Source organism: Malaclemys terrapin, chromosome 16 (genome assembly GCF_027887155.1).
Source record: "Malaclemys terrapin pileata isolate rMalTer1 chromosome 16, rMalTer1.hap1, whole genome shotgun sequence".
NCBI lineage: Eukaryota > Metazoa > Chordata > Testudines > Emydidae > Malaclemys > Malaclemys terrapin.
In genome coordinates, this window is record NC_071520.1 from 6435819 (window position 1) to 6462386 (window position 26568).

Sequence of the window (26568 nt, forward strand, 5' to 3'; positions counted from 1 at the left end):
AACTTTTTCATATATGCAAGCTCTTATTCCCGAACTGCTTTGGGAGCTATATGCCAGACTTGGATCTTTCAAAAAAAGCCATTTCTTAGTTACAGATGTGCAAAAAGTGTACTGAGGTAATTACATGGAAATAAATACTTATCACACATCAGTAGCTCATCAAAAATGTCAAAATAGTTTTCATTCCATTTTTTTTTTCACACATTATTTCTGGGATAACACCAAACAGAAAACATTTCAATCAAAGGTAACCCTTGTTAGAGAAAATGCTAAGTGATAGGAGGCTGGATTTTTCCAAAGTGCTCAGCAGCTGTTGTCAATTAATGCTGAACATTAATCTAACCCTTAGAAGATTAGTGCCAGGCTAACTTTAAGAATGTTTAAAAGACAGAGGACTGTTTATTCTGATTGTGCAGATGTTTTCAATGTATATTCAGGTCTTCTATGTGTAGAAAAAGCCTGACTGCTACAAAGCAGAGGTTTGTTACAGAAGTCACGAGCTTCTTAAGAAGGGAGGGTAAAACTGGTTTCTGGAACTAGTGGAAATGAGAGGTAAAATTTATTGGTGGTCTGATTGCAGATCCATGCCACCCTGGAGCTCTTTGCGTTAGTGGTTGTGGTCTTTGAACTTTCTATGAAGATGAGATGGATGGGCTTCTACACCTATATCAGACACAAAAGAACCATGGTTAAGGTAAGCTGCCTGCCCCACTGCCTGTCTGCCTTCAGTATTATTTCTCCTTCACTGTCTTCTGTAACCAAAGAACCAGAATAAATATTGGGCGATTAAATATAGGGCATTTATTGAGTTGTCTCCCAACTTCCATCTGATATTATGTGACTATTGTCCATGTCTGAATTTTGGGGTTCTTTTCACCTCCTTAAAATCTCTTTCCCTGGTTATCACGGTCACAAAACTCTGCAACACAGCTGGTATCCCTGTGTACTATCTATGAACTTGTACCACTCTAGATACACTTTCACAACTTTTGTTTCCTCCGCTCCGTGAACGCTATTCCGTTGTCTGGCTGTTGGGAAATGGCATAAGAGTAATGCAGGCCATGCTTTCTCTGTCTGTGCCTGAACACTACAATTCTGCTCTTTGCTTTTCTCTAGACGGGCTGTCAAACTTACAGTTCAGCCAACTTTAAGAAGATTTTTGTCTCACTAATCGGGAATGGGGAGGGAAGAAGAGGAAGTTACCTTTGTAATGCTGATCACTTCCCCTTTTTTCCCCTCCTTGCAGACCTGTGTGCTGTTAGTGCAGTTTGTAGAAGCAATAGTGGTTTTGGTACGTCAGACCTCGCATGTCCGGATAACAAGAGCTTTGCGGTGTATCTTCTTGGTGGACTGTCGCTACTGTGGAGCGGTCCGAAGGTGACTGGCTACCTGGCCGACTGGCTGATTCCTGCAGTCATGGCTGAGAAGGAGATCAAACTAAAGCTTTGTGGTTGTCCAGGCCTTTTTCATAGAGACTTCATATTTACCCTGGAGATGTGTGAGAAAGCAGAATAGTAGCAAGGCAGTCTCAGAAATGTTACTGTACCTTTGAATTCTTGTGTTTTGGCCCTATTGGGAGGCCGTATGTCTTAACCCTGCAGAAAGAAATTGACACGGTGAAACTTGTATCACATGCATTACCTAAATACTGACTGCAAAGAAACTAAATATGCCTTGGAAAATGACTAGATGTTCTGGGGACAGTGTAGCATTGTACTGCTGCATGGGAGACCTGGGTCTAGGGAATGAGTTTGAGATTGTTATTTCTCAGAGCTAACAGAACTTAACAATGTGCTAGAAATCCTGAGCATTCCATTCCCAATCATTGAAGTGAGAGATGGAAAAAGACTGACTAGATTCTCCAGTTTAACGGCTTGCCAATGTAGAATTGATTCATCCTCACTTTCTGGTGCACATGCACAGGTTGCAGTTTTAAAATATGGAGTAAATGTTTCCTCCTTTTCAGAAACCTGCGACAGATCTTCCAGTCTCTCCCTCCTTTCATTGACATCCTCCTCCTCCTCCTTTTCTTCATGGTGATTTTTGCCATCCTAGGTAAGTTGCCTTTGTGAAGAGTTAAGCTATCTGCTTTCTTGTATGGTATCTTGCAATAATTATTGTCTATGTGGCACAAAAGAGCAGGGAGGAATGTAAAGCTGAATGGACATAAGATGTCTTGACGAGCGCTTCACTTCCTTTCTGTCTGATTCATTTCAGAATTAGCTGGGAGGTGAGGGCAGGTGAAGAGTTGGAAAACATAGGAATCAGGGATTTCAGCCCCGTAAGTTAACATCACAAGTGACAAGGGAAATAGGGAACTTTGCCAAAAGGAGTTCTTGTATGCTTTGTGTGCGACTTCTAAGTTCTGTTTAATCAACTTCAGTCTGCAAGTTCAATTTAAACTTCTGAAAATTACTGTCTGTACTGTGCCTTGTACAATGCCACCCTCCGAGAGTCTCAGAGAATTTGCTTTCCAGAGGGGTCATTTGAATGCATGTTGATAAGTACAAGGAGTCTACAGTATCGGAACTGGGACTGTGTAGCGTATACAATACCTTTTCACCTTCATGGTATTGGAGAGCTAAACAGTTGCGTGACTAAGTATGCCAAGGATGGTGAGCTTTTGGCACACAGTGCCTCTTCTGCAAAACAGTCACTGCCCAGCCTAAGGGTCAGCCAGTGTGACCAAGCTTTCAGTATGCCAGGTCTTCAGTCAAATCATGGGACTTTGTTAAATGAAAGAATGCTCTCTGGGTCTCTTGACCCTTTGTAGCACTAGCTGGGAAAGGATATGAGGGGATCTTCAACTAGGGGGGCAGGTGCCAAATCTTTGGACTGAAGAACCTCTTGCTGTTTTGGAGAAGGAGAGAGAGTAGGGGAGAAAAGGGAATAAGAAGAGCGGGAAGGAGAGAGGAAGCAGAAGTTTGAGAAAGGGAAGAGCGAATAAAACCAATCAAGATGGAATAAAATCAGTAATGAAAGAGGAAAAAAGAGGAAAGGAATGGCAGATCAGGAAAAAAGGATTCACAAACCCAAATCCTGCTGTCTTCTGCAGAAGCATGTTAGTGCTGGTGACAAGGGCATGGGACACCTTTTTCTGTCCCTCAGCCACGTTCTCTCCTGATATCCTCGGTCTCTCATCTTCCATGTTGCTCCTTATGTTTAGAACAATGTTCCAGATTAATCTGGGATGGGGACTGTGGGCCTGATTCTCACATCTTCTTGTCCTTTACAATTATATAAAAATGTGTGTACAATGCTACCAAATTAGGATTCCCCACTCACTTGCACCCATTTAGCATAGGTATAAATGCTGACACAAGGTGCAGTGGAGAATGAGGTCCTATATCTTCATCCTCTCTAAAGCACTGTGCACATGCATTATGCTGCATACAGATATTAAATAACAGAGTATTTAGCTGATGTTCTGGAGTTTTATAGCCACGATTTGAGGATAAGGGACTCTTTTTGTTATTTTGTTGCTTGAAATTAAATGTCCCTTTTTTTTTTCTTCCCCTTCCCATTTCCTTCTTCCATTTCTCTAGGTTTTTATCTGTTTTCCTCTAACCACTCAGATCCTGTAAGTAAACAACAAATTCTTCAGACTTAGCTTTTTAAGACCCATTTGGTCATCTTGAAAACCAAATTCAAATAGTCTATATATGGGATAGATATTGTTTTTCTCCTGAATGGATTGTCTCTGGGGGTGCAGTTTTAATTGGAGTTAGCAATAAGAAGGGCAGAGGGCCATGACTGACCATTTATTTTTTTTAACGTAGTTAACCACGGATCAGACCCCAATGGGAAACAGTAAATGATGTCCCCTCAATGTCAGGAAATCCAAAAGGGGACACTACATTTGTCACCCCCTCTTCTTGATGTCTCAATCCAATCAGGGCAAGCCACATCTTCCCCTACCCGCAACTGCATATATAGTGCAGTGCATGACACTGTGGGCTGGCGCATGATGTGCCTTGCTGCCCTGCTATTAGTGTTTCTGCCTGGATAGGTAAGTGAATATCCCCAATAAAGAGTTGTGATCCCAGCACAGCTGCTGGCAACCTCTTGTGATACACCAAAACTGGGACACTTGATCACAGGCCTAAGGAAAATAGTACCTTTCCATCCCAAGTGGGAGGCAGTTGGGTCTGCAGTGAAAGAGTGGTATAAGAAACCCTATTCTCGTCCTCCCAACCTATGGGGGCCTTACTGCTCAAAGCCACAGGTTCCAGCTGCCAAGTCTGACCACAGGGTGATGAAAGTATTGGGAGTCACCTACAGGAATGTGCAGGCAAGCTTTCATTTTTTAACTCTTCACATGCCACACCTTTCTGTTTGCCTACAGAAGGGGCATGCAAGAACATGTCAAGAGTTACTAAGAGAAGTCAGGAAATTAGTTAAGGAATTATAACCTTGACCGTGTCAATGTGGGGCTGGTTTGTATTTGTTTTCTCTTTCAGTATTTCAGTACCTTAGAGAACAGCCTTGTGAATCTCTTTGTTCTTCTGACCACTTCAAAGTAAGTCCATGCTTCCTTTTACTGGGACTCCCTCCCTTCCCCTCACCCCTGGAAAGTCTCTCACGGCAAATCTTTTATTTGTGAAACCTCTGGGTCTGCAGATGTGACCTCTTCTTCATCGCATGAGAGCAGTGTTTCCCAATGGGGAACCTGTACTTCACTGCAGCCTAGTGTTCAATGACCTGCGTCGAAGGAACTGCTGTAGTTCACCCTTAAGTATTATGAAGCCACTAAAGGGGAAGGATGGACTCATTGTTAAGGCACAAGTCTAAGAATACAGAGGTCTGAGTTATGCTCCTTTGTCTGCCGCTAACACACTATACAGGCATGGGGAAGTCACTTCACCTCTCTGCCTCTTTTTCCCATCTGTAAAATGGGCATAATGATGCTTGTGCATTTTCTAGGACGATTGTGAGGATTAATTAACTTGAAATCCTTGGAATAAGATCTCTGTGAAACTGCAAAATATTACTGTTGATTAAAACATAAATAAACCATAGATATTTTGTAAGTCCCTGTTGCCCATCAAACTTTGGGGATGTTTAGGGATGCAGTGAAAATTATGGATTTCAAACTCTTGCAGCGAATGTATAGGTTCATAATGTGTAAATTGTGTATAGCTACATAGTCTGCATCACCATATGAGGGTGTTGATCTGTGTATGCATATACACAGTTCCTGTACATGGTGTGATCATCTCGTCAGTGTGAAACGTTGCATGAATGACACTATTGTGGCTGCTAATAAGTTGGCTTGTATCTTTTGGGGGGCAGTTTCCCTGATGTGATGATGCCATCTTACTCCCGGAACCCCTGGTCCTGTGTCTTCTTCATAGTGTACCTCTCCATTGAGCTCTACTTCATTATGAACTTGGTACGTTTCTTCCTGCAGCTGGGACTCCCCTTCCTCTCATTTGGTTATTGCAGTAGAGTTCTTCACCTGTCACAATGGTTTGGTAATAGTGCCTGTTATCTCTTGTGTTGTAATGACAGGGTCTATCTGATTAAAACCAATTAGCCCTCTTCCCCCTGTTCTCCTGAGCTTACTGTCCGGTATGAACAGGCACTCTACAAACTTCTTTATGTGCCTCTCATTAATGGTAATAGGAGCTGTGTAGCCAAATACGTTTTTAAAATGGTGCATAGGTAACTGTGGGTGTGTGCTCTTGTTAATCCTTTGGTGTCCAGGTTGCTTAGAGATTCTTATTAACTCTACTATACCTTGCATTAGCACAGCACTTAGCAAAATCCATACTGCTGGCATCTATTGTGCCTCTCTGTGGTGCTTATTCATAAGTGTCCAGACGCCATGTGGCAAAAGAGGCCATATGCTGTAACGATCAAAGCCTGACTTCCGCTTTGTCTCATCTGTTTCTTTTCAGCTTCTTGCTGTGGTGTTTGACACGTTCAGTGATATTGAAAAGAGGAAGTTCAAGTCCCTGCTGCTGCACAAACGCACAGCCATACAACACGCCTACCGCCTGCTTGTCAGCAAGCAGGTAGGGGATATTCGTATATGTGCAAGAAATACTCAACCTGTGTCACTGGAAGCTGTCACGGACCCCCACCAGTAGCACGTCAGAAGAAATTGAGTGTTTAAAGAGGTGGTGTTCCACCAGCAGTAATTGATGACAAAGTTCAGTGTGACAAAAACCTGAAGGATTCAGTAGATACAGGACGGCTAAGTGACAGCTAAAGGGAATGTTAAGCCTAGAAATATATTTTGCAGGTTGTACACATGCAGGGAGAAGAGGGATGATTTAGCATGGTGAATTAAGGGTATAACGAAGAGTAATGGAATGAAATTGAAACAGGAAAGCGTAGGTTAAAGTATCCGGGCAGTAAGCTCGGTTAGGCTGTGGAGCAGTTTCCCAAGGGAAGTGGTGGAAGCCCTGTTGCTTGGCACTTAAACTGGACAGAACTTCAGTGCAAGATTGTTCTCTGTTCTTCCACTAACCAGGAGACCAAGCAGAGGAGCTAATCCCAGGAAACTTTTCCTCTTTCTAGGTTCTAGAGCAGTGGTTCCCAAACTGGGGTTCACGAACCCCTGGGGGTTCGCAGAACGTTATAGGGGGTTCCCCAGAAAAATTTCACTAATGGCGGACAGAGGACCCCAGGCATTGGAGACATCGGGTGGGACCCGGTTGCAGGGCAGACACCGCGAGCCCCATGGAGAGCGGGGGCCAGGCAGTTGGGGCTGGCAGCCCGAGTCCCATCGGTCAGCGGGGGAGCTGGCAGCCCAAACCCCAGCACTCCCCACGCAGGGCTGGCAGCCCGAGCCCCAGGGAGAGCCAGGCCGGGCAGTTGAGGCATCCATCACACTGAGGAAATTTAAACTGAAATCCCTGAAAATATTCATTTTTAGGAGGGGGTTCACGAGATTTCACAATTTAGTGAAAGAGGTTCGTGAGCTGTTAAAGTTTGGGAAACACTTTTCTGGAGTAATAAGTAAGTGTGTGCCTTCTAGAGGTGGTAGTAACAGCATCTTCTCCTGACATTTAAATCTTGCTTAGAAGCAGTCCTAAGAGAGAATTACATGTTCCTATATGGCCTATATGTTCCTGTGCTTCCTCCTACAGCATCACTTATGACAACTCCTTTCTGTGTTTCTAGAGACCATCTGGTATCTCCTTCAAGCAGTTTGAAGGGCTGATGCGGTTTTATAAGCCTCGGATGTGCGCCAGAGAACGTTATCTAACTTTCAAAGCACTGAATCAAAGCAATACAGCTTTAGTCAGGTAGGATGCTGCTGCTGTAACCTAGAAAAGGGGCAGCATTTTACAGGATTCATGACACTCTGGGTCCATACCATATGTCCGAGGGAATGGTGTGGCTTATCAAGGAAAATCAATCCCAGAATGCAGGCTTAGATGCAGTCTGGGGTCGGGGAACACTTCTGGGATTCTTGCCTCCTTGGGCTATTGGAGGTGAACCTGGGCTTGAAAGGGGTGTCGAAGTGATAATCCCCTGCTGCTTTATGATCTGCCGGTCAATGAGTGGCTTTCCCTTCTGCCCCGTTGGAGAGACAGGACTGCGATGACAGCCATTAAGCAGAGGGAGATAGGTGAAAGACAGAGCTCCTTGGAAACAGAGGACCCTATTTTGGACATGAGACCCAAAGAAAGGAGAACTTCTGCACATGCAGTGCAACTTTAGCTTAACACGTTCCCAGTTAACCGGCAATTGGTTATGTCCCCTGGCATTTCACGAAAGCATCACTCTCCTGGAGTTCCAAAAACACCGCAGAACCCTGCATTAAGAGTCGGAGTAATTATTGCTGAATCATGCTGTTGGGTGGGTCCAGTTAACTCCAACCTGGATATAAAGAGATGAGTGCATCTGTGGGTGAGAGAGACCTAGAATGATAGGACAAGGAAACCCCAAAGGGAAACTCGGGGCATAGCTAAGCTTGGAGTGGAATATTAGGGTGATGCTAATGTGGTTGTAGATAATGGTTTTCATTTCCCAATAAAACTAAACCCCCAGGAAGGGAGTGAATCTGGATGCTAGTCCAGCATCTGTGTGCTCTGTTGAGGATGGGATAGGGACCAAGAGTCAGATTGTTAAAGATGTTTAGGTGCCTAAAGGTGCAACTAGGCACCAAGTAAGATTGTTTAGTTTTTTTTTCAAATCTGCATCTTTAGGTATCTAAACACCTTTAAAAAATCTAGCCCAGGCTGATTGTCAGTCATTTTTACTTCATGTGCTTACAGGGTTCTCTCATCTCATATCTTTGCACCAGTTTTATTGTTGCTCAAAAGTTTAAAACTACCTTTTTAAAACAACCAACCAAAACCTAGCAGGAAAGGAATAGTTAATAGTAAATGAGGAATTAAGATGTGCTTCCAGGGTGGTTCAGGTCCAATTATTTGTAAATGGCATTTTACAAACCACACAATTGATCACCCAGTTATCAGCCAGGAGGCTTATGCAAACCTTAATATTGATGACATCTTACCTTATTTATTTATTTACTTGCATGCACTACATGCATATAAACACTGCCCCTAAGAGCTTACAATATAAGTGAAATCCTGGTTCCATTGAAGTCCATAGCAAAACTCTCTGAGTTCAGTGGAGCCAAGATTTCACCCTAAGACTGTATCAGTCTTTGTCAGGCTTTGCTGCAGAAATGTGGTAACCTTTACTATCTCCTAAGGCCCACTTGCATTTAGGAAAACCTGTGACACAAACAATGGATGATCTGAATGTTGATTTTTCATACAGTTTGAACAAAGAGTTAACGAGAAATTAAGGGAACTTCTCCTGAAAAGAAGGTCTGGCATGGAAAACATTCCCCCTCTCCCACAATCAGGTGACACAATTAGGCACTTGATACACTTAAATAGTGAAACATTTGGTACCCATGATGGCAAAATTCAAATACCACTGGGATTTGATCTGATTCACCCTTTTATCTTTCTCTCTTACAGCCTAAAGGATTTCTACCATTTCTATGAAGTTGTTGGCTTAAAATGGAAGGCAAGTGTTAAATGGAGGAGAGTGTGAGGAGAGAAGGGGATGAGGACTGGAGGGAAGTTTATGGAGAGAAGGTGGAGGAGAAATAAAGACTATGTGGAACAAGACCGAAATGACCTGGGGAGAAGATGGGTCTTGCTTCATTTTCTTATGGATGTAATTTTGACCTACTTTGATAAATCTCTGCTCATACTTCCTGCTGATCAGGTCTGTTCCACTTCCAGGCAAAACGAAACCGCGAGCACTGGTTTGATGACCTTCCACGGACAGCGTTTCTTATATTTAAAGGTAACTTGCTGTATGGCTCACTTGATGATTACCCTGTTCTGTTCATTCCCTTTGAAGCATCTGGCATTGGCCACTGTCTGAAGACGGGATGCTGAGCTACATGGACCATTGGTCTGACCCAGTCTGGCCGTTCTTACGGTCTTATGTTTTAAATTCAACATGTTTTAAATTCAAGCATGTACCTGTTCGAAAACCATCTCTTTTCAAAAAAAGAAGCCTTCTGAAAGAACACATTCTCTGTACATTACCCCAAGCATAAATACAGTAACAGTCTAAATACTCCAGATAGCAACTGTGCCCGTCTCAGCAGGTTAACTGCCGAGCCACTCAAAAGGCACGGTATTCTGGCCTGTTGGACGAGGGCATCTGTCACATAAATATATATTCTGTGCACTGACCTGGAAACCAACTTTATAAAATAAGGAAAGCTTCTTAGCAAATACCTTGAGCCCACCCATTGCTGGATGCGTCTTCTGGTACAGCATGCAGGGGAGTCTGATGCAGTGGTCCAGCTTGCTAGGACTGGCCGAGTGGAGGAGATCGGTTTCTCAGTATCTGAGGCTGCAGCTCTCCTCCAACAGCAGCGGGCTGTGGAGTGGATTTGCAGTCTCCGAGGGGTTGCTGGTCTTCGTAGTCTCTGGTGGATGCAGCATTTGCACAGAGCATGTGCAGCTGCTGTAAAGGAGAAAATAGAGGTTATAATGTGGCCTAGATACAGCTTTAAACGTAATATATCCTCTACATGCCACTGTTGCAAATGTACCCATTTGTATCCCTGGATAAGTGGGGTTTTTTTTTAAAATATATATGTAGGTTAGTGAGGGACAACTAGCCTGAACCAAGGATAGCGCAGGCAGCTACTGGTACAAGGTCCCTATGCAGCTGTGCTAATGCACTTTAGCCCGGAGTTAGAACGCTTCCACTGTTCCAGGACTGGGCGGTGACTGACATCTCCATTTGAACTGTGCACTAGTTTCAAGATGTGGGCAAATTTGGAACTGCAGTAGGGTGAGAACTGTCACATCACTATCACTTGAGTTCTAGGTCAGGATTTGAACTCCAGGCATAAGAAGTGAAAGACATGTAAGTGCACTATTGCCCACTGTGCTACCTAGACCCTGTGCTGAGAATGGATATGAAAAATGAGCCCAGTTAATGTCAGGGTGGTCATTAAATAGATACGGAGGAAGAAGAGGGAGTATTTGGTACACGTGTGAGTTTATTTTTAAATATTTTTTGTAACGAACATCTATTTGTTTGTAATATTTCCCTTCTTCATACAGGCATTAACATCCTGGTGAAGTCCCGAGCATTCCAGTATGCCATGTGTAAGTGTGAAAAACAAAATCGCATGATTTTACCTACTCAGCTCTCTGTTCTTCAGGGCGGGGATTCTCTCTGTGTTTGTACACTGCCTAGTGCAATGGAACCTGAGCTGTGATTGGAGCCACAATAATTCCTGTGCTTCTCTGCCATCAGAAGGAGTTCATGTGCGGGTGGGATTCTCATAAGGACTAGTTTGTACATTATTTTGAAGTGTGTTTTATGGGACTGGGTTCTTCAGAAGCTGGCTCTTCCATCCTGGTGCGTTTCAGAGGGTGCCTGGTTACACTTCACATGCTTTCAGTTTTGACACTGCAGCTGAGGATGCTGATGAAAGGACCTGACTTGACACACAATGCTCCCGTGGTTTGCTGCACTTCAGAAAGTGCAAACAGCTTAATTCCAAGGGGTATTGCTTGGAGTTTGTACTAAGCAGAGCAGCCGAATTGCTGTCCAGCTTCTCTAGAGAGGAGGGCATGTTTGACTCCTGGTCCCACTTGTTATGCTAATCTCTCATTTTGATTGATTTTTATTCTGTAAGAGAAGTGCTCTTTTTGCTGATTATGATGGTAGGATGAAGGAAGGAGTGAAGAGGAGAGTTCCTACATCTTGGATCCTCTGTGTCCCAGTGGCTTAATGGTGGGCGCTACAAGCGGGCCTGTAGGAGCTTTGTGATGGTTCTGTATCCTTCCCGCATTGTAACTGGCCTAGGAGCTATGTACGGTCCTGGAACAATTCTGCAGAGATGGAAAGAAACTGGAATATAGAAGTAATTCTAGGGCAATGTAGGGAATAATGTACCAGGAAAAATAACTGTATGTTAGACTGAGATTCAACAATACACTTTTTTCTTCTGAGGATCTCAAAGCATTGTACATAGGTGGATAAATTATTATACTCATTTAATATACTGGGAAACTGAAGCACAGAATGTAGGGGGCTTTACCAGTGAATGGGATGTGTAACTTTGGGAGAGTTGGAAACAGACCTTGGATCTTCTGATGCCTAGTCCTGTGCCCTAACCATTAGACCACACTGCCTGCCCAAAAGTTTAGAAAATTAACATCTGATTATCCAGCAACTTTTCATTGCAGCAGTGTATTTTTGTTTTCCAGATACTGTGGTAGCTGTGAATGGGATCTGGATTCTAATTCAAACCTTCATGCTGCAAGGTAGGATATACATGGTTCATTTCTTGACTTGTCGTCTTCCATAAGTTTGATCAACCCTCTGAGAAGGCGCTGTTTCTGTGCCTTGCAGGTGGGAACTTCTTCCCCAGAGATGTCCCGTGGAGTTACATCGTCTTCCTCACGAGTAAGTTGCTGCACCAGACCAGCACTGCTTTGTTCCATTACAGCTGCGGAAGGGTATATTGGGGTTTCTCAGTTGCGCATTTTTGTCATTCAAGGGCTTAAAGTATCCATTTCCTTGGAAGCCATTTTTCTCAGTGCCTGGATCTGAACAGATTTTATTGGCCTTGCTTGCTTGTAAGAAGTGCCTCTGGTAAACTTGGTGTGCTGAAGAGGGAACCTCTTGTACCCCTGCTATCTATGTAATGAGATGCATCTAAATGGGAATGTAGTTCTGACTCAGCCCCTAGTAACATTGCCCCAAAACCACACACCCATCTGGTCTTCCATTTTCACCCCCAACCATAAACTGTTGGGCATTTACTGACCCCCATCCACAACTCACGTTACTGTCAGTGCAGACTGGATACGTTGCATAGCCCTCTTGGTAGAATTACCATATTGAAAGCACATCTTGAACCAAGACCCTATTTATTTCCTGCTCTGTTAATTGTTGTTTTGTGGAATCATCTTCCCTTAATTATTTTCACCTGGAATCTCCTTCCATTTCCCTCCATGGTACTGCCACTCCCTACCTTTGAGTCTGAGCAGTCCTCCTTCCATTTTGGAGGTGGTGACTCTTTTGAGTCTGTCAACACTTCAGACAAATCAGAGGAGCTCTTGAGAGAGCAGTATACTGCTGTCCCTCCCACAGAGGCTGACTGTACTGTCTTCTAGCACCCCGAACAGAACAAGGCAAAAGTGAGCCTGACCTTAGATCCCTCTATGCCAGTGTGTTGCTCTGCCATGGAACTCGTTACTTATCCAAGTTAGTTCATCCTCTCCTATAAGTGCCGTTTGTTTTTCACTGCTGCTGCTGAGCAATTCTACTGAAGCAGAGCTAAAGCTGTTAATAAGTAGAGCTGACAATTGCAATAAAGGTGACTTTGGGAGAATCCAAATACCCGTTTGCTAACCTCTCACGTAACTGCATGGAGAGCTCTGTGGCTACAGTTGCCAGCAGAGGAGTTGTCAGAAAAGTTGGAGTTGGAGAAAATGTCCATTGTTTGTTTTATGAGTTTGTGGTGACTTGTTTTTGTTTCCCCTGGGGCTGTCCTAATTAGTGACCTCACATAAAGTCAGACAACGAAATATTGACAAATTTTATAGTGCTTGTATGCTAATGCAAGAAGTCTAAATACTAATGAGTGAACTTGAGTACCTGGTATTAAATGAGGATATTGATAGAATAAGCATCACAGAAACGTGGTGGAACAAATGATCATCAGTGGGACACATAATACTAGGGTACAAAATATATAGGAATGACCGAGTAGGTTGTGCTGGGGTGCATGGCACCGTATGTGAAAGAAAGCATGGAGTCAAATATAGTAAAAATCTGAAATGAATCCGACAGTACCATAGAATTTTTGTGGATAGAAATTCCATGCTTGAATAATAAGAGTATACCAGTCAGAATATACTACTGACCATCTGACCAGGATGGTGACTCTGATTGTGAAATATTCAGGGAGGTTAGAGAGGCTACAGAAACAGAAAATCCAAAAATAATGGGGGATTTCATTTATCCCTATATTGACTGGGGTTCATGTCACCTCAGGACTGGGTGCAGAGATAAAATTTCTAGGCATTATTAATGACTGTTTCTTGGAGCAGATAGTCCTGGGACCCACAAGGGGAGAGCAATTCTTGATTTAGTCCTAAGTGAGCACAGCATCTGGTCCAAGAAGTGACTATAACTGAACCACTCAGTAATAATGTTCATAATGTAATTACATTTAACATCCTTGTAGGGAGGAAAATACCACAGTAGCATTTAACTTCAAAAAGGTGAACTAAACAAAAATGAGGCTAGTTAAATGGAAATTAGAAGGAACAGTCACAAGAGTGAGCTGCCTGCAAGCTGCATGGAAACTTTTTAAAAATACCGTAATAGAGGATCAAACTAAATATTTCCTCCCCCCACGCACCCCACCCTCCCCCCAAAAGAAGAAGGTAACAGGAACAAGAAAAGCCACCATGGCTAAACATACTAAAAGAGGTGGTTAGAGACAAAAAGACATCTTTTAAAAACTGGAAGTCAGATCCTACTGAGAAAAATAGAAAGGAGTCTAAACACTGGCAAGTCAAGTGTAAAAGTTTAATTAGGCAGGCCAAGAAAGAACTTGAAGAGCAGCTAGCAAAACCCCCAAAACTAACAAAAAAAAAATCTTTAAGTACATTAGAAGTAGGAAGCCTACCAACAAGGGCCATTGGATGATTGAGGGCCACTGGACAATCAAGGTGCTAAAGGAGCAGTCAAGGAAGACAAGGACATTGCAGAGAAGCTAAATAAATTTCTTGCATCGGTTTGCTGCAAAGGATGTAAGGGGGATTCCTACACCTGAGCAGTTCTTTTTAGATGACAGATCTGAGGAACTGTCTCGGCATGTGGTATCTATAGAGGACATTTTGGAAGAAATTGATAAATTAAACAGTAATAAGTCACCAGGACCAGATAGGATTCACCCAAGAGTTCTGCAATTTCACATCCGAGTTCCTTCCGAACTACTAACTGTGGTATGTAACCTATCACTTAAATCAGTCTCTGACTGGCAGATAGCTAATGTAATGCTGATAGGGTTTTTTTTAAAGGCTCCAAAGGCAATCCTGGCAATTACAGGCCAATGAGCCTAACTTAAGTGCCAGGCAAATTGGTTGAAACTATAGTAAAGAACAGAATGATCAGACACATAAATGAACACAATATGTTGGAAGAGCCAACACAACTTTTGTAAAGGGAAATCGTGCCTTACCAGTCTTAGAATTCTTTGAGGGTGTCAGCAAACGTGAACAAGGGTGACCCAGTGGATGTAATATACTTGGACTTTCAGAAAGCCTTTGACAAGGTCTCTCACCAAAGGCTCTTAAGCAAAATAGGCAATAATGGGATAAGAGGTAAGGTCCTCTCATGATCATTAACTGGTTAGAATACAGGACACAAGAGTAGGAATAAATGGTCAATTTTCATAGTGGAGAGAGATAAATAATAGGTTCTCCCAAGGATGTGTACTAGGACCAGTGCTGTTCAACATATTCATAAATGATTTGGAAAAGGGAGTGAACAGTGAGGTGGCAAAGTTTGCGATGACACACAATTATTCAGGATAGTTAAGTCCAAAGCTGACTGCGAAGAGTTACAAAGGGATTTCACAAACCTGGATGATTTAGCCACAAAATGACAGATGAAATTCAATGTTGATTAAATGCAAAGTAATGCACAGTGGAAATCATCATCCCAACTACACTTACAAAATGATGGGGTCTAAATTAGCTTTTACCACTCAAGAAAGAGATCTTGGAGTCATTGTGGGTAGTCCTCTGAAAATATCTTCTCAATGTGCAGTAGCAGTCAAAAAGCTAACAGGATGTTAGGAACCATTAGGAAAGCTAGGTAATGAGACAGAAAACACCATAATGCCACCATATAAATCCATGGTATGCCCACACCTTGAATACTGCGTGCAATTCTGGTCACCCCCTCTCAAAAAAGATATATTGGAAATGGAAAAAGTACAGGGTAGGGGAACAAAAATTATTAGGGTTATGGAACATTTTCTGTATGAAGAGAGATTAAAAAGACTGGGACAGTTCAGTTTAGAAAAGATTTATGGGGGATATGATAGAAGTCTATAAAATCATGACTGGTGTGGAGAAAGTCAATAAGGAAGTGTTTTTACCCTCAGGGTCACCCAATGAAATTAATAGGCATCAAGTTTAAAACAAACTTAAGGAAGTACTTCTTCACATAATGCACAGTCAACCTATGAAACTTGTTGCTAGGGGATGTTGTGAAAGTCAAAAGTAGAACTAGGTTCAAAAAGGAATTCAATAAGCTCATGGAGAATAGGTCTATCAATGGCTGTTAGCCAAGATGGTTAGATACACAACCCCTTGCTCTGGGTGTCCATAAACCTCTGACTGCCAGAAGCTGGAGATGGATAACTTAAAAATTGCCCTGTTTGTCCATTCCCTCTGAAGTATCTGGTCTGGCCATTGTTGGAAGACAGGATATTGGGCTAGATGGATCGTTGGTCTAACCAAATATGGCCGTTCTTATGTTTTTATTCCCGGGTGTATAGAAATACTTTGTTCACTGAACTGTTGCCTGATGTCATAATGTCCTACTAATTCAAGAACTTCACAGAGTGCCCTCATGGCAGTGTATGAAACAAACAGCCTTCCTCCACCCTGTTTGAAAATATCTCCCATGATCCAATGAGCTCATAGATATGATTCTTTATTACATTCCATTGAGGTTAAATTGGGCAAGTATGTGGGAGTTAGTATGTGCCCTGAAGTTCCTCTGGATGACTGATTAGCCTTTCTTATAGGCACTCACTCCTGTCCAGAGATCTGAATGTTTGGCACAGTAGCTAAGGGAGAAGTTAGTGATCTAGAAGAGAAGTGGGGCCCACTTATCATCCCCTTGGGGATAAACATGAAGGAAGGGAATGGGAGCTTATTAAACCTACAGTCAACAAACCTACATGTTCAAGCTGCACATAAGGAATGGTTATGGTGTGGCTCATTTAAGGGTTGATATTAGATTCTCTCTTGTTTTGCAGTCTATGGGGTAGAGCTGCTCCTGAAAACCACTGGCCTGGGACCCATTGAGTATCTGTCTTCTGGATGGAATCTGTAAGTGTGCTGCTTGTGAACAGTGAATGGGGGCTGGAGGCATAACACCCAGAGCTGTTGTGCTAACCGGCATTGCATCAGTGTCACTTGAGCAATCTGAATTTGAATCAGCTGAATTTGGTGGGGATCTAATGAGAGAGAACTCAGAATTGCAGGATTTGAGGGGTATGGTGATAGTTGCTGGGATATAGTTGCCTTTTTTCAAAAATGGCCTTAAGCGATAGATTAGAAAACTTTATTTCAATGGAAATTCCAGTAGCCCTCCACTTTTCCCTTTGTCTTCTTTTGAACTAGAGTGCTATGAGCACTCTGCCCCCTCGCAAGGCTAAACCGGGCCATTTCTGCTCTCCCTCTTCCTTTTCCAGCTTTGATTTTTCAGTCACCCTGTTTGCATTTCTGGGTCTCCTGGCGCTGGCATTTAACATGGAGCCATTCTACTTCATCGTCGTCCTGCGACCCCTTCAACTGCTCAGGTGAGACAGAAAAGGCATATGGGGAATGGGAAAATAACCAAAACAGCAGAGTATCGGGGGTAGCCGTGTTAGTCTGAATCCAGAGAAACAACAAGGAGTCCGGTGGCACCTTAAAGACTAACAGGTTTTTTTGGGGCATAACCTTTTGTGGGTAAAAACCCTCACTTCTTCAGATGAACCTGAAGAAGTGAGATTTTTTTTTTACCCATGAAAGCTTATACCCAAATAAATCTGTTCAGTCTTTAAGGTGCCACCGGACTCCTTGTTTTCAAAGCAGCAGAGAGAGGGAGGTTTTTTTTTTTTTTTTTTTTCCTTCAACCCAATCCAGGGCTCAGCTCACTGGCAGGACCCAGCTGGGAGGGTTGCATGGTTACGTGACTGTATCACAAAGGAACTGGAACCCTATATGGGTAATGAGATTATCTTGAGTTATGGGAATTAATTATGACAAACTTCAGAAGGGATATTAAAGCTCATGCTTCAGGGCTTAACCCAGCCTCTGTTAGAATCCTATGTGCAGAGCGCTGTAGCTCCCAGAAATGCCAATCACTGAGGCAAATTGTTGTCTACTGGTTAGAGCAGGTTGCATGAGTTCTCTTCCCAGTTCTGATACTTGCAGTGACACCTTTGATCAAGTAATTTAACCTCTGTCCCTCAGTTAAATGGGTGTGATAATGTCTGCCTCACAAGGTTTTTGTAAAGATTCATTCATCTTTGTAGAGTGCTTTGAGATCATCAAATGGAAGTTCCATAGAAGGGCAAAGTGTTCTTTTATTAAAGATGAACTTATATCTAGTTCTTATATAGCACTTTTCATCAGTTGATCGCAAAGTGCTTTACAGAGAAGGTCAGTATCATTGTATCATCCCCATTTTACAGATGGGCAAACTAAGGCCCAAAGAGGAGACATGACTTGCCCAAGATCAACCAGAAATCCTGGCAGAGCTGGGAATAGAACCTGGGTCTCCTGAGTTCCAGTCCAATTCTCTATTCACTAGGTCACACTGTCTAGGATCCCTACTTCCTAATGGAGCACACATAAGGATTTAAAAAAATGGGTTAGTTACATTTTAAAATAAACCATTTTCTTCTTTATTCACCTGCCAAAGCCTGCACTCAGAAGTCTGTTTTTCTCTTGTAATGGTTGATGTGTGAGGAATGCAGCTTTCTCCCATTGATTGTTGCAGGAAAAGAACAGATAACTGAGCTTGTGTCTTGGTAAGTGAGCTCACCTTTAAAATGTGTTCTGTAAATGCCAAGCGTACGCGTGTTAATGATGTAGGAGCCCACCATTTATAAATGTCGTTATTTATGCATGATGCTTTATCGGTAAAACACTGTCCTTGTCCTAAGAAGCATAATCCTGCAAATGCTTATTCATAGACTTTGTCCTTCATCACATGAGACAGTGGGACTTACCCACAGGAGTAAAGACTATTTGAGTAAAGATGGTCTGGATCAGGAACTGAGAGGCCTTACCTGTCCACTTTTAATGTGCCTAAAGTCTAAATATCCCAACCAAGTGAAGGGAGGCAGTTGGACCTAGTGGATAGAGAGACCTGGGTTCTGTGTCTGATTCTGTCGCTGACTTGCTGTGTGACCTGGGCAAGTCACTTCTGCCCTGTTCCTCAGTTTCCCCATATGTTAAATAGGGATAATGATACAGACCTCCTATGTGAAGTGCTTTGAGATCTACTGATGAAAAGAGCGATGATATTATCCTGTCCCACTCCCATTATTCACCAATAAATTTCCCCAGAGGTGAAGTGCAAAAAATTCATAGATTCCAAGGCCAGAAGGGACCATTGTGATCATCTAGTCTGACCTCCTGTATTACACAGGCCATAGAAATTTCCCAAAATAATTCCTAGAGCAGATCCTTTTAAGAAAACATCCAGTCTTGATTTAAAAGTTGGTAGTGGGGGAGAATCCACCACAATTTTTGGTAAGTTGGTCCAATGATTAATTACCCTCACTGTTAAAAATTTTATGCTGTATTTCAGATCCAAATTTGTCTAGCTTCAATTTCCAGCCATTGGATCATGTTTTATCTTTTTCTGCTATCAGTACTTCCCTGGCTAAATGCAGGTGTACAGTCCCCAGATTCTCATGTAGTAGTGTCACAGCGAGGGAAGTGCATGGTTGGTGGTCTACTTTGGTGCAGCCTCCATATGGACCCTGGCTGAACCTATATTCAAATGCTTCTCTCGTGGCCTTGTTTTGCTTGTACATGCTGCTTGTCTTTATGCAGCTAATAACAAAACAGGAAGGAATTGTCCTCGTGTAAGTAACCACTGGCTTTTCATCCCTGCTTCAGGCTCTTTAAACTGAAGAAGCGCTACAGGAATGTCCTGGACACAATGTTTGAGTTATTCCCCAGGATGGCCAGGTATTGCATAGCCCTCCTTGGAGGGGGGAAAAATGGACAACATCCCAAAGAAGCGTGTACTAATATGGCTCTGCCATTTCCAGGGTAATGAATACCTGGGCTGGGGTCAGAGTAGAAGCCATCACTTTTTTTTTTTTTTCTTTGCAGTGCAACACAAAGAAATACACAAAGAGCTCTCCAGCACACTAGGCCTAACACCTGATGCACATTAACTCCTTTGCTCCTGAGCACAAGGGCAACCCCTCTGTGGCACTTGTTTGGTTTTTAAGTGATGATGGTTTTTGTGCAAAGAAGGTTTCACAAAGGAGATGTGTATATACCCAGGGTTGCCTCATGTCCTTGGTACAATAGGGGACCAGATGGGTTACAATTATTGCGAAATGATGTGGAATGCCCGTTTAATTAGTCACTGAGATAAGGAGCCATTGTCCATGTATGACATCACAGTATCTTATTCCCCGGCTGCAGAACTAGGTAGGTGTTCATACATGTTAACCAGCTAGGCCTATTTCTGAAGCTGTTCTGACATCACTGCTGATGGTCAAGGAAACAAAGAGGATAGAGCGATGTTGGCTTGTGCTTCATTAGAGAAACTGGGTGGTGGGGAGGGGGAATAAATATTTAATGGCTTAATGGAAAGGAGCAAGTCTGTAAGGAAAGAAGGTTCTCTTCCGGTTTCTCAGAGCTTATTTCTCACCAAGGGCGTGGTACAGACCTCCATAACTCTAGACTTTTAAAACTAGTTGAGACAAACACTGCACATGTTCCATAGGCAACAAAACAGCATTGCAGGGAGGTGGTCTAGATGCTACACTGGGGTTTACTGTCGATGGTAGAGACGGAAAACTGCTTAGAGAACAGCCAGTCTGAGTGACTTAGCTTTTTTCTCTGTCCTACCAACTGGTGAATAATAGAATTAGGCTGTCTCTACACAGTACACCTTACAACGGCGCTACAGCCGCACAACTGTAAGGCATGCAGTTTAGCCACTCTGTCACCAGGAGAGAGCTCTCCTGAAGACAAAATAAAATCATCCCAAACAAAGGGCGGTAGCTTCATTGGCCGGAGAGCGTCTCCCGCCGACAAAGCGCTGCCCACACTGGTGCTTTTCATCGTTAAAACTTTTGTCATTCAGGGGTGGATGAGGGGTTTTTTTTGTTTGTTTGTTTTTTTTTGTTTTTTTTTTCATACCCTTGAGGCACAAAGGTTTTAATGATGAAGGTGCAGTGTAGACAAGGCCTTACTTTTGTTTCTCTCTCCTCCAGCCTGGGCTTAACCCTGCTTATCTTCTACTACTCCTTCGCCATTGTCGGCATGGAATTCTTCTCTGGGGTTGTCTACCCAAACTGCTGCAAGTGAGTACCCAGCAACCACCTTCCTCTGAAATGGCCTTGTTAATAGCCTGGTTCAATGCCAAGCCAGGAACATTGTGTCTCATATCTATATTTTCCTATTAAGAAAAGGCCAGTGGATGTATGTTTACTGAGAGAGGTTGGTCTGAATTGGGATTCCCAGTAAAAGGGAGACTTACCACTTCTCTCGCTGAGACTCAGGGCAATGATCTTTACTTACAGTTTGAGAAGGGAGAGGGGTAGCAATGTGCTAGTTGGTAGTGCTGAGTATTTGAATCACGCCTGAAGCAGCTGGGCTGGGATGTATAATGGCACCACAGCAAAGCACCCATGTAGTATGTGCGATGCTGCAGTGCCTGTCAGAGGTACCACTTTAAAGAACGGCATTCAAAATGCAACAAGTGTTGGCAAGAAGGAAAAATAGCTGCCCTGCCCACAGGTCTCTAAGCATGCCGGTATCTGTCAGCACCTGTAGCTTTGCACATTTTTCCAGAGCGCCTCTCATTGTATGTTTGCCCTGGCTTCTCTAATCAGCACGAGTACAGTTGCAGATGCCTATCGCTGGGTGAATCACACGGTTGGAAACAAGACAGTGGTGGAAGAAGGTTACTACTATCTGAACAACTTTGACAACATTTTGAACAGCTTTGGTAAGAGGAATATTTACATGTTGGTTCTTATCCAAGATAATTGTTGACCATACTCCTCGCATCTACTGCTGCCGAATGAGAATGATCCTGTGTGGATTTGGTGCTTATGTAGGGGTGAGACTCTTAACATAGCTTGCATGACACCTGTCCATGCTTCCGTCTAGTCCCCAGAATTCTACCAATGCGTGTCCGTCCTGGGCCACAGTACCCCCTGCCCGCCCACATGTGGCTCTGCCAAATGACCTGCAGACCCCTGCCCTAGATCCCTAACAGAGTTCTGCTTATACTGTACACCTCACACCTGCCGCAGAATCCCTTTCCTGTCCTGGGTTCTGCTGCTGGCTAACTGAATCCAACTGCGTGGTGATCTTCCAAGGTAAACATATCCTGGAGACCAGCATGAAACCTGCCAACTTGTTTTGACATGTGATCTGAACCAGTTTTGTATCCATGTTTCCAGAGATGAATAAAGAGCAACTCCACTACCCTGCTGAGCCTCTAACACTGATCTTGTCATTCTCTGGGTTTTTTTTTTTTTCTTCTGATTTTAAACATAAGTCAGGCCTGCAGGAGGAGGAGGAGGATGGTGGTGATTTATTTATTTGTTTTCTTTGTGGATCTCTCCAGAGTCTTGCTTAGCATGGACTGGCATGGCAGACTCTGGTTCCACTAAGAAATGTGGGCCAAACTGTGCTCTCTGTTATACCATTATAACTCTAGAGTCACTCCACTGTCATCAGTAGGGTGACTTCAGATTAACTGCAGTGTAAGTGAGAGCAGAATCTGTCTCCCGTCATCAGCACTCAAGTATTTCGTTCTCTGTCTATACTGAAATGAGGTGTCTTATGAAGAAAATGGGAGAAAGCGTGTAATAGGGGAAACTGAGGCATTGAAATGACTTGAAACAGGTCAGGCTGGCTAAAGCACTTCTTGGTTTGTCCTTTCTGTCTCCATACAGTTACGCTGTTTGAGTTGACAGTTGTCAATGATTGGTACATCATCATGGTACGTAGATCTTGGGGTACTTAAATGTAGTCAGCACCAGGGCTGTGTCATCAATTCTTCATCCCTCTGCAGGGCAAGATTCTCTTTAGCACAGATCCTTTTTCATCACTCTGATGGAGAATGGCCAGCTTTGGCTGACATGGATGGGATGAGAGGGTGGCACTGTTAGCGGCCTGCCAGGAGCTGTCTGCCCCAGTAACATCACTCGGGGATTCTGACAGACTGGTTGCCACTGGCTGGCTCGGCGCTGTACCTTTTGGCTCTTGTACAGCATGTAACCGCTATTGAGCAATTCTGAATGGTTTAGGGAGAAGATGGAAGATTCTGAATGCTGCCCTTTTACTTCATGTATTTCTCAGTGAGGTTTCTCATCAGTTTTCTGATTTCTTCTCTCCTCCTCCCTGTCTCCTCTTCCCCCCCCCCCCCCGCCCCTCCCACCTTGCCATGTCTGCTGGTTTAATGACCACCATTTTCTGTAATGCTATTGAGGAAATCTGCATTAGGAGTAACCTCAGGATCCCCGATCCAATGAATTCTGAATGCATTATAGCAGACCTGCTGTACCTTCGGTGTAAGGGTGTTAGTGACCGCACTCTTCAAGCACCTCTGTACTATAGCTTGTTGTCCCAGGCCCCATGCTGTATATTGTTAGCTAGATATGTAGAGAGACCGCTATCTCTACACTGTTCAGTAGCACTCATCACCATTGTGTGAGTATTTACACATCAAAGTACTATATGGGGATCTGTGTTCAATCCTTTAGGGCAAGGGCTTCAGGCCCAGGGACCAGCTGAGACTTTGAGTACGATGGAGGCAGTCCCTGGGGTTAGATACATGAGGTGCACTACTTGTCCCTTATGTCATGAGGTACAGATTAACATTTGGGGGGGGTGGGGGGCGTGCTGCTTTGTCTGCTCTCAAAAAAACCAATGGCAGCTTCCCTCCTCTTTGCCTGCCACTGAACTCCTGCCTCTCTTGTCCCTAGGAAGGGGTGACCTCGCAAACCTCTCACTGGAGCCGCCTCTACTTCATGATCTTCTATATCGTGACCATGGTAGGTCCTCAATGCACTTTTGATGGAAAATCTCTAAATGCCAGCGGCAGTCTTGCTACATTCTAATGGAAGAATCCATGGCCAATTAGGGAAGTTCTCCTCTTTATGAAACGTAGCTCAGAAAGAGGCATGTGTCCAAATCACTTTCACTAACTTTAGTATGGCAAAAACTACAAGTGTTGCCAGAATCGACACATTATGTACAGAAGCTCCCCGACTTATGCAAGCGTTCTATTCCGGAATGCCTTCGTAAGTAGAGTTTTGCATAAGCTGGGAACGTATCTCTGACAATTACGCCCCTCCCACCGCGCCTCCCCCCCCCCCCCCCCAAAAAAATGCTTATGGACCTTTTTCCGTAAGTCCGCATTTCCGTGAGTCGAGTTTGTGCAACCCAGGGAGCGTCTGTATCTGGATGGGAGTTATAGTGGTATGCAGTGGTGCCCCTATCTTGTCATACCGCCCATTCCCAGTTCACTGGCAGGCGGTTACACAAACATACCACCTAGACTCATGGATTAGGATTTGTAGACTCCCTCTGCTGAAAGGAGGGGTGAGAGGAAGCAGCAAGAATTCAGGTGCAGTTCAGTTAGAACCAGATTTGGAAGGACGCTGCAGTTACAAACCTTGTGACGTGGTCTACTCATTCTGGCTCCCTTCCCAGGTGGTGATGACGATCATTGTGGCCTTTATACTGGAGGCTTTTGTGTTCCGCATGAACTACACCCGAAAGAACCAAGGTTCAGAAGGTTAGTGGCAGGCCTGGCCAGCTTGCTGGTCTGTATATCTTTACTCTAAAGTCTGGCTTGTGCATAGGAGAGAAAACGACGGAACAGGAAAGGCCTGATTTTATAACCTCCTCGCAGGCACCCACAATTCTGTGGTTGCTAATAACTGCAGTTGCTGTATTTAAATATCAAGCTACCCAACTGCACCCAGCTCAGGTAGCTGGATAGCCAATGGCAGCAGTTGTAACTGTGGTTATTTGCATTCCCAATTGAGTGCGCACACAAGGCTATGAGGTGTCGGCCCTTTTTTAAAAATCAGACCTTTGGCCCCAAACATCCTAGGAACTAGAAAAACCCTCCCAGTCCAACATACCTGCCATCTCCTGATTGATGGTTCTTTTCTAACTTGTTGGTAAGATGTGGTTCCTCTTGCCAACTCCCAGTCTGAAGAGGTTGGGCCTATGCCGCTAAAGGAATACGTCAACACCTTGACTGGCCTCCTGTTTATTCCTGTACAGCCAGCTTTGGGCTGTGACGCTTCAGAAGAGTCCCAAAAGTTATTAAAGGATTGGGAAGCAAGCCTTGGAGTGACAGTCTCAAGGCGTTTGATCCATTTAGTGTAATAAAGAGAAGGGCAAGGGGGGGGCCTTGATGGTGGTTTATAAGTACCTACACGGGCAACAATTTGATAATGGGTTCTTCAGTCTAACAGGCAAAGATCTAACAAGATCCAGCGGATGGAAGCTGAAGCTAGACAAATTCAGACTGGAAAAAAGGAGTAAACTTTTAACAGTGAGGGTAATTGGCCATTGGAACAATTTACCAAAGATTGTGATGGATTCTTCATCATTGGCAGGTTTTAAATAAAGATTGGATGTTTTTTCTAAAAGATCTGCCCTAGTTCAAACCAGAATGAATTCAGGGAAGTTCTCTGGCCTATGCTATATGGGAGGTCAGTCTAGATGATCACAGTGGTCCCTTCTGGCCTTATAATCTCTGAAAACCCTTTGGGATTATTGCCATTGCTGATTAAAACTGTGACTTCCCAATGTCTTCTCCTTGTTTTCTTTCCCTCCCTCTAAGAAGACAATGGCATTGTCCTGGAGAAGGAGATCTCCAAGGAGGAAATGGCAAGCGTAATTGAGCTCTACAGACGGAATTATGCTGCCTCTGAAACTGCCCCGCTGCAAAAGGTCATTGCACAAATGGACAAATATGAGGTAAAGAGAGAAGCTGGGATTCAGGCCACAACCCCTGCACTTCTGTGGCGCAACATGCAGGGGCACAGCTGTGGGGTTTAAAGGAGCTCTTCTGCTATGATGCAGAGGGAGCCCCTTTCCACATTTGCTTTTGGCTCTTGTTAGAATCTGCTCTGTTGGAGGGATTCTGGATCGGTGCTCTGCAGGTTAGCACTTAAAACACATTGCACTGAAGAAACTGCAGTTGAATTCCCAGGGCATTGGGCTGAATTCCCACTGTATTCCAGAGAGCACTGATCGAGACTTATCTCACCATACAGAATAAACATTGCTAAGAGCCATCCTGGCCAGCTGACCCCACTGGGAAGGAGCATTCTGGTTTTTGTGAGTTCCTAATACTGCAGTCACTGTCCTGTAATTCACCTGTGCTGCCCCATATTTGTTTCTACCTGACCCACTACTGTACAGTTGTGTCCATACAGTTATGAAGCATTGTGCAATAATATAACTCTGTCAGTTCCAAGCTTCAGGCTTACTTCTCTGTAGACAATGGCAATTACTTTTACCACTGGTATCACAAAAGGGATATTGTAAGCCTAAAAATGAAGTGACCTTGAAAACTGTCCCAGGCTGTAGCTCTTCCCTTCAAGAGCTCTGTGCCTCATGATGTTGGGAGACTTTAAACTGATTTTTGTAATAGCTGGAATTTTCCCCTTCCATCCCACACCCCGAATTGTAGACACCTGACTCGCTGTACTAGATGACAGCACATTTGCATCAGTTGGCTTGCTGTATCTCTCATTGCTGGGGTATTGAAATGTTGAGCAATTGTACCAACAGATAAAATTCAGAACTGGAATCTTGACTGTTACATCTGCCAAAGAAGAGGCAGTTTTCAAGATATTAGGTCTAAAAATGGCTCTAACCTCAACCATGTCCATTTAAAAGAAAAGTTTAAATAACAGTTTAAATAAGAAAGTTAAACCAGTAACTGTAAGGATATTCTTAATTCTCCTCAATTATAAATAACCCAAAATGATGTCACAGTAACTTCGGCTGTTACTCCGCTTGTGCGGGTTGAAACTAACAAGACCCATTGGGTAAGCTAGGGGGTTTAGGCAGG

General features: G+C 43.6%; 1 protein-coding gene across 4 annotated transcripts in view; it reads left to right on the plus strand.

Moving 5' to 3' along the window:
• Positions 1-26568, plus strand: part of TPCN1 (two pore segment channel 1) — a 61879-nt gene that overhangs the window by 29577 nt on the left and 5734 nt on the right. For 3 of the 4 annotated variants that reach the window (XM_054007004.1, XM_054007008.1, XM_054007007.1), the window contains exons 4-25: positions 581-694; positions 1247-1377; positions 1967-2055; positions 3546-3580; positions 4461-4519; positions 5293-5392; positions 5901-6017; positions 7132-7256; positions 8952-9000; positions 9222-9285; positions 10569-10613; positions 11724-11780; positions 11869-11922; positions 16526-16598; positions 16964-17071; positions 19389-19460; positions 20726-20815; positions 21347-21462; positions 22421-22467; positions 23453-23521; positions 24183-24267; positions 25330-25466. In XM_054007004.1, the coding sequence (XP_053862979.1) occupies positions 581-694; positions 1247-1377; positions 1967-2055; positions 3546-3580; positions 4461-4519; positions 5293-5392; positions 5901-6017; positions 7132-7256; positions 8952-9000; positions 9222-9285; positions 10569-10613; positions 11724-11780; positions 11869-11922; positions 16526-16598; positions 16964-17071; positions 19389-19460; positions 20726-20815; positions 21347-21462; positions 22421-22467; positions 23453-23521; positions 24183-24267; positions 25330-25466 (1836 nt within the window). The remainder of the gene's footprint in view (positions 1-580; positions 695-1246; positions 1378-1966; positions 2056-3545; positions 3581-4460; positions 4520-5292; positions 5393-5900; positions 6018-7131; positions 7257-8951; positions 9001-9221; positions 9286-10568; positions 10614-11723; positions 11781-11868; positions 11923-16525; positions 16599-16963; positions 17072-19388; positions 19461-20725; positions 20816-21346; positions 21463-22420; positions 22468-23452; positions 23522-24182; positions 24268-25329; positions 25467-26568) is intronic. The other variant, XM_054007005.1, reaches the window with a different exon arrangement.